Source organism: Poromitra crassiceps, assembly GCF_964638095.1.
Source record: "Poromitra crassiceps genome assembly, chromosome: 18".
Lineage (NCBI taxonomy): Eukaryota > Metazoa > Chordata > Actinopteri > Beryciformes > Melamphaidae > Poromitra > Poromitra crassiceps.
The window spans coordinates 3,607,032-3,618,726 of NC_139636.1; the positions used below are offsets into that span (position 1 = coordinate 3,607,032).

At 42.8% G+C, this 11,695-nt stretch overlaps 1 protein-coding gene across 1 annotated transcript; it reads right to left on the reverse strand.

The window, feature by feature from the left end:
* Positions 1–772: 772 nt before the first annotated feature.
* poc1b (POC1 centriolar protein B) lies at positions 773–11,495 on the reverse strand (the record flags this gene model as incomplete). Its single annotated transcript, XM_083654151.1, has 11 exons — positions 773–853; positions 1,551–1,628; positions 2,210–2,362; positions 3,199–3,267; positions 3,681–3,814; positions 4,068–4,183; positions 5,564–5,671; positions 8,067–8,246; positions 9,281–9,455; positions 10,765–10,849; positions 11,481–11,495. 11 exons carry the CDS (start codon positions 11,493–11,495, stop codon positions 773–775), a joined length of 1,194 nt encoding a protein of 397 aa, XP_083510277.1.
* Positions 11,496–11,695: the final 200 nt, after the last annotated feature.

Genomic DNA, 11,695 nt, shown 5'->3' on the forward strand with positions numbered 1-11,695 from the left:
CCTTCGCTTACTTTAAAGAGGCGTCGATCAGCATCACACACCAACGAGTCGATGGTTTGTACATTAACAGCACCAAGCACTTCCTGGTTTGATTTCTTTCATTACAAACACTGCAGATAAGTCGCTTGTCTGAAACACATCTTGCTCTTTGAAATCAAATGGAGCTAAATGCTCGCATGAAAGAAATCCTCTCATCCTCGTTTTTTTTGTTTCCCATCACTTGGAATATGTTCTATACGTTGTATATATGTTGGCATTACTTTTGCCACTCCTCTGAAGACCTTTGTGTTCAGAACACTGATTAGGTCTATCCTGCATACGATGTTGTACTGTCCAAGCGAGTAGATTAGCATCGTTTAGACAGAGGAAACATAGCATCTATCTAGTATAGTTTAAAGATTAGAGAAGGCAGACACAGGGCCAAACACCTGCATCTTAAATATTTCACCATTTGGACTGTATCTTGCATCAGAATTCAGAAGCCAGTCATTCTCATTTCTTGGACAGTGTGGTGGTTTAAAAGCTGTACATTAAAATCTACCTACCGTACCTATATCAATGTCATGTTTCTACTGGTTTCTTCAGGATCAGCATGTGTGTGTAGTAAGTGGATAGCATTCATTCACATGCAGGATTTCAACTTGCAACATGTTTGAACTTGCTACCCTGGTTCAAGACCTGATCAAGGCCATGTGGCCCCACGTGAGCCCCCGGCAACAACAAAGGATTGGAACATCTGAAAACTCTAAGTGGCGTCCATAAAGGTGTTGGCTCAGAACAACAAGAGCTCAGCCTCAAAGTGAGAGAAGCAGGCTTGTAAAGGGAAGGTGTCTGGTTTGAACTCCCAGACCAGCTGGAAAACATTTGGGAAAAGAAACTAAATTAGTAACATATTCCCCTATTTTCTAAAACGTTGCGTTAAAGTGAGCAAGAAACCTATCCCCCCACCTGCTCAGAGGAGCCGCTCAGTGGCCAACAGACTGCTCCGGTAAGTCTCTGTGCTGCAGCCACAGACAGCAGAACTTAAGACTGGTCTGCACTGCCACCTGGTGGTCGTGTGGCATCACCACACACGGCAAATTTCACAGGCACTCGCTTGTCATTCAAAGTGGTTGGCAGGTAGATATCAGTGCTGCCATATGCTTTTTTGCATGTTTTAATGGCTTTTAGGGCTGTCATGGCTGTGTTGTTATCTGTTCAATTGTGTGCTGTCTCCATGTCTGTGGAGCTTGACTGTCTCTTTCAACATCACTTCTTTATTCTTCTCTGTTGCCTTCTATGACGCACTCTCGATTTGTCTCCCTGTTTTTCTTCTCCCCATTTCCACCCAATGTGTTAAATAGTGACATATGTAGCATGTAGCGTGTAGCATGTAGCATGTAGCGTGATCATCAGACCTACCTGCTACGTAGCATGTAGCGTGATCATCAGACCTACCTGCTACGTAGCATGTAGCGTGATCATCAGACCTACCTGCTACGTATCACGTGGGCTGTGGCCTGCTTACTTGCAGCTGTGTGACAGGGTGTAGGTTTGCTGCAGCGGCTTACCGTGTCGTTGTAAACAGTCTGTCCCAGCTCGATGACATGAGGGTCAGCGGACTGCGTGTCTGCCACCACTGGACTGATCTGTGGACGAAAAGAAAGAAGTTGGCATCTGACTTTGTCCCTTTCAACTTCCCACAACGTATTTCTCCACAGCTCCCCTCGAAACACCAACACAAAGTTACAGCTGATGTCGATGAGAAAAGTCTTAGTGAACGATGTTTCGATCATTGTGAACGCAATATGAATGCAACTGTGGACCAAGCTTTTGCTACATACATGTAGTTTATTTTCTCAGTAGTAATATAATGGAAATAAATTGTGAGGGGAGAGAGAGTACAGTACCATGCTTAGAAATTATAACAACAAAACAAAACAAAACAAAAAGAGCTTTCTTCATCATACAACTGATGATTTGTAAGTCTGGGGCTTTGGGTCACAGAAAGACAAATCTTTGCAGTGAATGCAAGCAAACTCGTTTGGCATATTCTTTGTAATAATAAAGTACACAAATGTTCCATACATGAATAATCCATACATGAATAATAAACATAATAAACATACAGTGGTACAGCACTCTACCTTACAAGCTGTCATTTTTTTTGTTAGCACATTAAATATTGTCCCAACGTTGTTTCCTGTGAGTGTAGTGAAGCTGAACTGACCTCTATGGCAGCAGGCTGCGGGAGGTGGAGGTGCGGTCCTCGTGGTGGGATGTCGGTCAGGTGGGGCGGGGGGTCGGGGGTGGACCTCCGGCTGTGTCCCCGCAGGACGTCCTGGTAGTTTTTGGTGTCAAAGTTGGTCCTCCACATTAGAACCTATATTACACACAGACACATAATGGCTCTCTTTCAAAGGCTGTGTGGATAGTAATTTAGTGGACAGGTCTTCATGTTCCTCATACAGTTCTTTGGGATGGTGGGTGATGGCATAAATGAGCAAAATAACCAAACATCTCCATAGTATATATTGGACAATTGCCTCTACAAAGGCAGATCAAGCCCCGGACATTCGGTTCTGAAAAGTGAGGCCAACGCCGATGTACCAAAAAACGCAGTTGCTCAAATGGCCACTTGAGGCTGGCTCCAAAAGGGAGTCATTCCCCATTCAGCCTCATGTTAAATTGGCTGACTTTATGGCAGAAATAATCATGTTTACTAGGCTGGCTGGTACAAAAATAAAAACACAAAGACTGTTTTGGTCTCTATAGCCAACTACACCGTTCATAACAACTGTAGAGGGGATGAATGTGTATATAAGTCACCTGTTTATACAGTCTGTGGCTACGAAAATAAGTCAGATTGTATAGAAGTCAATAGGAAAATGACCCTACTTCTCACTTGATTTATTACTTCAGTAAACACTTTCATAATGTATGTGTCTCAATCACTAGTGTCAAGTCTTCTTCAGTACCATGAAGAAGACGTGCTGTACCGCGTACCAGAAGAATAACGTAAGTACATGATGTTCATATCCTAAATGATGGTCCCATTTAGAGTCACATAGACGATAAAGCGGACTATGCTTTGGGGCGTGATAGCACTTTGGGATTTGGTCAAAATGAAAAGTGCAATACAAATACAATTTATTATTATTATTATTATTGATTGACAGGTCACCTGTCCAGTGATCGCGCTATGTGTGGAGCACCAACCTGTGCGTCAGCTCCGCCAGAGGAGAACAGATCTCCAGCTGTGGAGAAGGCCACTGTGAACACAGCACCCTGACAAACACATGACACAACAACAACAACAACATGGCAGTCAATAAAAAAACACTTCCAACCACCAACACTCATCACCAACGACTGAGGCTGGCAAATATGGGAAATCTTTCAGCACAAATGCTGGTTTTCCATACTTCAAATTCCATAATGATACAGTTATTGGTATATCACGTCAAGTTGATTCTCTCAGTTTAAATTCCAATGATCAAGAAGAAAAATTACTTATATTTTTTCAGAATTCTACATTTTGAAGCTTCCCCCCACTACAGTATCATTTTTTCAAAGGTATAATCACCCTTCAAGAGGAGTATGCATACTCCTACTGCCCAGCAATGCCCTTCCTAAATACAGTATGTAAGGGTATCTGAACAAGGGCATAGTTTGTGATAGTCTCTGTGCTAGAGCGCCACCTTGTGTCCATGCAGGGTGTAGATAAGGCGTCCCTCCAGCAGGTCCAGGATCTTCACTGTGCTGTCACTGGAGCCACTGATCAGGTAGTTGTCGGATGGATGGAAGGAAAAGCAATTGATCCCGGCACTGTGGACTGATTCAAAAAAGGTGTGTTTCAGAATGAGACACCATGAAAGAAAAAAACTGTAGTAAAGAACACTTAAGTAAAACTCCTTAGTGGACCAAAACAGATTTACAGACTGGCTCACCTACATTCTAGAGATATTGTAATGGACTTCAGGGAATGACTATTTTCCCCAAATGGATAGCATGTGTGAATAGGACTCTTTAAATCATTATAGCTCTGATGTTTGTGGCACTCAGTGAACACGTTGCAGCTTTTCTACCTTCATAATGTTGGATTAGCTTGTTGGTCCGCAGATCCCAGATCTTCAGCACGCTGTCGGCTCCAGAGGAAGCTATGCAGGTGCCGCTGGGGTTGAAATCAACAAACGTCGTTGGTCTGGAATAACAAAAACTGAAGTCAGCTCCAGCAGTGTGCAAATACTGTAATACAAAACAGAACCATCTACTGGACTACTGGACTTTCCAACACTGGAGAGAACAACAGCACTGCTAGTCGAGAAAGCTCTCTTTCTCTCGAAAGAAAAATAAAATGTAAGAGTGAGTACCGGTACAGCAGATAATATTTGCTGTTTAAACAGAGAGCAGTAACACATAATTGAGCTGTATCCAGGCGGGCTGTTTCCCTATTTTCACGGATACAGTACTTGTCAAATGACATTTTGAGTGAAGTGCAATTTGACTACATAACTCAAAATTACTTTTGATAATATTCCAATAATCTAACTTTGATCTTTTTAGTGAATATTGAACAATTGTTTGTTAGTGTATTGTTATTTCACACTTTCACTTTTGGTCTCCATATCTAGATATGTCTGCTGCCAGCTCTCTCCTATCTGAAGAGCCGTTTCTGTGCTCCATCTGTCTGGATGTGTTCACTGATCCAGTCAGCACACCAGGTGGACACAACCTCTGCAAAAGCTGTATCACACATCACTGGGATGACTGACTGACTGACCGACCGACAGACCACCAATTATAGGAGTAGAATTGGAGTTGGTAAAGCTACTCCAGAGGTCAATACAATACATACAACAAGTCATTTACAAGGAAAACTTCAATGGATGAATAGTGGAGATTTAAACAGAATCGGTTGCAGGTAGTGCTGATTTTGACAAGAAAATCATTCAGTGATAATCATATTTTACACAACTAAGACCTGACGAACACTAGACACCATAAACTTAAAAAAAACAATGACTAGACTACAGTCATTCTGGTTTTACAGTACATCAATGAACATGTGACAAGACTGAAATGTATTAGGTGAGCCAATTATTCTTTTTAAGTTTATATTATATTATATTTATATTCAGTTATGCTTCTGCCTTTAGCTAGAAATTATACATTTACATTGCTCCCTCATGACATTTTGCACTCTGTTGGGGAATATTAGTGGTCCTACTTAAGCCAATATAGACATTACAAAAGAGAAAAACAAATCCATAACATCCAGAAATCTTCTCAACTACAACTAAACAAAAAACGAAGTTTTAAAAAACAATATCAGTGGAATGTTAACCATACCAACAGCAGAGAGTAGAAGCTGAATGACCCTTGTTTGTGTGATGTGATTGGATAGATATGTTCTAGCTAACCGACTGATTGGATGTTTTTTGTCAGACCTGTAATGACATAATATTGCCTAGTACTGCAGCTTTAAATGACTAAAACTAGCAAACATTTTAGTCACAAGAAAGACTAAAAAAAGACTGGTAACAAGAATAATAAGCGAGCCGATAAGATGTTCAGCTCTTACACTCCGTAGTCGCTGAAGCAGTTGATGCTCTGCCTGCTGGACGTGTCCCACAGGCGGACAGAGCGGTCGTCCCCACAGGAGGCGATGAGACGCCCGTCTGGAGAGAACCTGCAGGGACAGACAGAAAACAGTAGGAGGCCATGAGACGCCCGTCTGGAGAGAACCTGCAGGGACAGACAGAAAACAGTAGGAGGCGATGATGAGACACCCGTCTGGAGAGAACCTGCAGGGACAGACAGAAAACAGTAGGAGGCCATGAGACACCCGTCTGGAGAGAACCTGCAGGGACAGACAGAAAACAGTAGGAGGCCATGAGACACCCGTCTGGAGAGAACCTGCAGGGACAGACAGAAAACAGTAGGAGGCCATGAGACGCCCGTCTGGAGAGAACCTGCAGGGACAGACAGAAAACAGTAGGAGGCGATGATGAGACACCCGTCTGGAGAGAACCTGCAGGGACAGACAGAAAACAGTAGGAGGCCATGAGACACCCGTCTGGAGAGAACCTGCAGGGACAGACAGAAAACAGTAGGAGGCGATGAGACACCCGTCTGGAGAGAACCTGCAGGGACAGACAGAAAACAGTAGGAGGCGATGAGACACCCGTCTGGAGAGAACCTGCAGGGACAGACAGAAAACAGTAGGAGGCGATGAGACACCCGTCTGGAGAGAACCTGCAGGGACAGACAGAAAACAGTAGGAGGCCATGAGACACCCGTCTGGAGAGAACCTGCAGGGACAGACAGAAAACAGTAGGAGGCCATGAGACACCCGTCTGGAGAGAACCTGCAGGGACAGACAGAAAACAGTAGGAGGCGATGAGACGCCCGTCTGGAGAGAACCTGCAGGGACAGACAGAAAACAGTAGGAGGCGATGAGACACCCGTCTGGAGAGAACCTGCAGGGACAGACAGAAAACAGTAGGAGGTGATGAGACGCCCGTCTGGAGAGAACCTGCAGGGACAGACAGAAAACAGTAGGAGGCGATGAGACACCCGTCTGGAGAGAACCTGCAGGGACAGACAGAAAACAGTAGGAGGCCATGAGACACCCGTCTGGAGAGAACCTGCAGGGACAGACAGAAAACAGTAGGAGGCGATGAGACGCCCGTCTGGAGAGAACCTGCAGGGACAGACAGAAAACAGTAGGAGGCGATGAGACACCCGTCTGGAGAGAACCTGCAGGGACAGACAGAAAACAGTAGGAGGTGATGAGACGCCCGTCTGGAGAGAACCTGCAGGGACAGACAGAAAACAGTAGGAGGCGATGAGACACCCGTCTGGAGAGAACCTGCAGGGACAGACAGAAAACAGTAGGAGGCCATGAGACACCCGTCTGGAGAGAACCTGCAGGGACAGACAGAAAACAGCAACAGCTTCAATTCGCAGGGAACAGACGACCACAACACAGTGTTGGCATCCATGAACTACAGGAGTGACCAACTCATCTTTTATTTGTCCTCTTGTATGTGCACTAGTGCTGTCAGCCACACAGCAAAATCAAGTGACAACACTGCCACCTACTGTTGAATATAAAAAGCAGGAACAACAGTCTATAGACGGTTTTAACTTGACAACAAAAACATTCTAAATTGAACCCCCGCTCACTTCCTGTTGCAGTGTTTACTATGGACATAAAAGAAAAAAAAACATTCAAGTGCAGGACTGACCATTCCGTGAAAACCGTCTATACAGCTGAGCGGCGAAAACAAAAGTAACGATGTCGAGTGAATATTTCTGCAGTTTGCTGAATGCTGAGAAAAACCGTCTATACGTCAATCTTTGTGAAAAGAGCATTCATTTGATGTATTTCTGTTTGTTATCGACTTCTAGAAGACTATCAAATTAACACAATTCAAGTTATTTTTCATTCACTTCTTCTACATTCATCATCTGCCACACTGGCCACTAACTTTCAGAACAACATTTGAATACCCGTTATCAAACTTTGTACCTGCTGGCCACCACATACACATACACTCTATCCATCTCATGGTCGATCACATCAAAGTCAAAGAATGGCTCCTGATTGGCTGCCTGTTACGCTGTTCCTGACAAAACAGCAGCATCTAAACTGTTTCTCCATGATGAATTGAAAACTGAAGTCAATTGTAGAAATAAGAATTTTAAATTAAAACCCTAAATGTGCTCTTATCTCTCTATTGAATGTTTCACACAGTGCCTGGTTCTATACATGCATTGAAAACAGGTAGGTTAACACAGATGTCTAAAAGTGTATTTTGGATGGTAATAATTATTCCTGGCAAAAAAAAAAAAAAAAAATCTCTTTGGCAGATGAGCTGAAGTTCTGAGCTGAGTAAATTTCAGGCGCTGCCTCAGTGGTACAACTATTTTTACGTTCAGGAATCTGTGAGATTCCACAGGCAGACACTAAGACATACACAAGCATCATACACACACACACATACACACACACACACACACACACACACACACACACACACCAACACCACCACTACCTGTTGTGGTATGGTGGCGGTTACCTGGCGCAGCGCACCCAGTTGGTGTGCTGGTTGAGAGAGTAGATGAAGCGCTGCCGCTGAACGCTCCACACTTTCACCGTCTTGTCGTCCGACGCCGTCACCAGCCGCTGGCCATCATGGGAGAAGGCAACGCTGCGCACGCTGGCCGTGTGCGCTTTGAACACTGTCGACTCTCCTTTCCTGCAACACACACACACCCACGCATGCACAGTGCTGTTAGTGTGACTGTGTGAGCAAAGGATATTCATTGGGCCAAGTACATTTTACTTTTGTTATCTCAGTCTAATTGATCTCAAGCTATAGTCAAATTGGCATAAGGATAACAAAGGCTTGGCATGGCTTCATCCTGGAGGATAGCAGCCTGCAAACAGCACCTAGCAGTCACTTCAAGTGTAATTATGTGACCCCACAGTGGAGGAATGTGTCATTTGTTATTAAAGAGTGATATGTAGTTTACTGTCTGCTGTATGTTCTGACAGCACTGGTTGGTGGCACTTGGTTCAAGTTTGTATTCCACTGTCAAGAACCAGACCATGTCTATTGCAATACTTTTTCTTCTTCCAACTATTATGATCTGAAAGTTACTGCATACGTTCCAGTGTTGGGCAAGTTACTTTCAAAATGTAATATACTACATATTACTAGTTACTTTCAATTGAGTAATAAGTTACTTTACAATCTTACTGTCTGTGTAGAGTAACTCGTTACTTATTACACTACTTTTGCATTACTTTCACTGTAATAACAGCAGTAGCAGAATGATATCGCCGCCTCGGAACAATCCCGAAAAATAATTTCAACAACCTTGAAGTCAGTGTAAACAATCCAAAATTCTAACTGTTACCCTTTTCCTTTGTTATTGTCATCTATAGTGGTTATTTGCATAAAAACACACAGATTGATTAGGAAATTATTTAAATAATGTGCTCTGATTAAAAAAAATAGCTCAATTTGTAACCTGAGTTACTTGACAAAGTAAATGGTATAATATTACTGAAATCCTATAAGTAATAAGTTATATTACTGAGTTACTGCTAAAAGTAATATATTACATGTAATATGTTACTTTTGTAATGAGTTACCCCCAACACTGATGTTGCCAATGGCATTATATTTGTGCACCAATCTGCGCATCAGACCATTTCCTGTATCACTTTTTGTCCTTAGTAAACAAACTATGATTGTAATTAAAATGGCAGAAGTGACGAGCCTACATGGAAGGCTTCCACAGTCGGACTGTCCTGTCCTTGGAGGAAGTGGCCACCAGGCTGCCGGAGGGGGAGAACTGCACCCCTGTGATGGTGTCATGGTGGCCCACGAAGCGGAAGGCCCGGGCCTTGGGAGCCAGCAGGTTCCAGATCATCAGGGTCTTATCCACAGAGCCTGTGGCTGGAGGGAGATATGAGAGAGAGGGACCACAATGATCCAGAGAAGAATTACACAATAAAATGTAGTCACTACAGTCAACTGAGGAAATCTGAAGGGGAATGACACCGAATTAAAGTGTCATGCTATTACCATAGCCGGGGTCAGTTCAGTTTGTATTGGTTAACAACATTCAATTGTCTTTCACAGTCATAGATGAGAGAAGGATGTATCCTGATTTCTGACCACTAATGTTGTTATGCTTAGTGACAGACTAAAGTTATGTTATGCTTGGTGACAGACTGTTATGTTATGATTAGTAGGGGTGGGGGGAAAAATCGATTCACCTAAGTATCGCGATTTTTAATGTCACGATTTTTTGAATCGATCTTTTATTCCAGAATCGATAATCGCAAAAAAAAATTTTTTTTGGGTGCTTGCAGTCAGGCCACTCACTGAACAGCAGGCCAGACGCCGCCTACTGGTTTACTAGTGGTTTTATTACTTTATTAGTTAGTCTGAAGTAATAATTACACTTCAGGGTTAAAGTGGGTGCATCTCATTGTAAAATTGGACTTCAAACGGCCCAAATCTGGCTTCAAACGGCCCAAATTTCACGCGCGTCGGCCCATATCGGCCTGGCCTGCTTGGTATCTAATGCCCGGCCTGAATTATGATCCTAGTCCGCCCCTGTTTTTTAACTATATCGCCCAGCCCTACTCATGATATAATATACAGTCTAAAAAGCAAACAAACTGAAAAAATAAAAGAAAAAAATAAACAAAAATCGCAATAAATCGTAATATCGAATCGCAATAATCGTAGAATCGCAATACTTAAGAATCACAATATAAATCGAATCGGCACCCAAGAATCGTGATAGTATCGAATCGGGAGATAAGTGAATCGCGACAGCCCTAATGATTAGTGACAGCCTAATGTTATGTTATGCTTAGTGACAGACATCCTGTAAAGGGCTCACAGGTTAGATCTCCAATGTGTCCATCAACTAAAACTAAATACGGTACATACATACATATATGATACATATATGTAATGTAATCATATGTAATATGTAATCATAATATGTATATATTATGATTACATATTATATTACATATGATTACATTACATATATGATACATCATATATGTAATGTAATCATTATGTAATATGTAATCATAATATGTATATATTGCATGTAATGTATGCATACATATACATATATAATTACAGACAATTAATGGCACAGCCTTACTTCTCAAAGATGTAGGAAGGAATAGCATGTGATCTGTGATTGTGTGAAGGTGTAGTGAGTGACAGCAGTAAATACCCAGGTGTTTGCGGTTGGGGTTGAAGTGTGCACAGGTGACAGCATCTTTATGTCCCTTGAGGTGTCTCTCGAGGGTGGGGTCCTCCTGCAAAGATAGTATTCACACTCAGTCATCTGTTTTAATGATTAGGTTTAAGATGATGTGTTTTGAAGGGAGATGTGGCTAAATTATATTTTGGTTTTTCATTTCCACGGTGGAGGTAGTGCTCTTGCTGAAGTGGCAGAGGAAAGATTGAGTTTCACTCTGTGTGTGTGTGTGTGTGTGTGTGTGTGTGTGTGTGTGTGTGTGTGTGTGTGTGTGTGTGTGTGTGTGTGTGTGTGTGTGTGTGTGTGTGTGTGTGTGTGTGGATAGCCAGGTATAACAAGCTGAGGAAGTGGTGGTGGAGAGATGCAGGGTCTATAGAAAAGTATATACTTCTTGTAAAACGTTGCCATTGCCTGTCTGGCCTCCCAAACTTATCTGAGTTTAAGGGTAGTTAGTAATGTCACATCACACTGGGCAGGCCTGGCAGTAAACCGCCTGCTATGTAGTCTGAACGTGCTAGCTAGCTAGAGGACCCAAAGTATTTCTCTCTGACAGCCCCAAGCAGCAAATCCTCTTAGAGGCATAACGTTATAGCAAATTAGCCAACTAGCAACCATTAGCATCCATGCATGTTATCAACCCACTGTTTTGCTCATGGGCAAACGATTATATCAAAGCGAGCATAACTTACCATAACAGACGCCATTGTGTATGTTGATGTGGATAGTGTTTAAACCTAAACATGCAAAGCATGCTCTCTACAGAGCTGATGTCTCACGGAAAGTTGCTGCTCTGCACTTCATGTCTGTCAAACAGTGCGCGCTGTCAAACCCTCCAAACTACCTCAGACCTGGCTTGTCGATCCCCGATGAAAAGTTCGATGATTTACTCACGCAACCGTCTGTT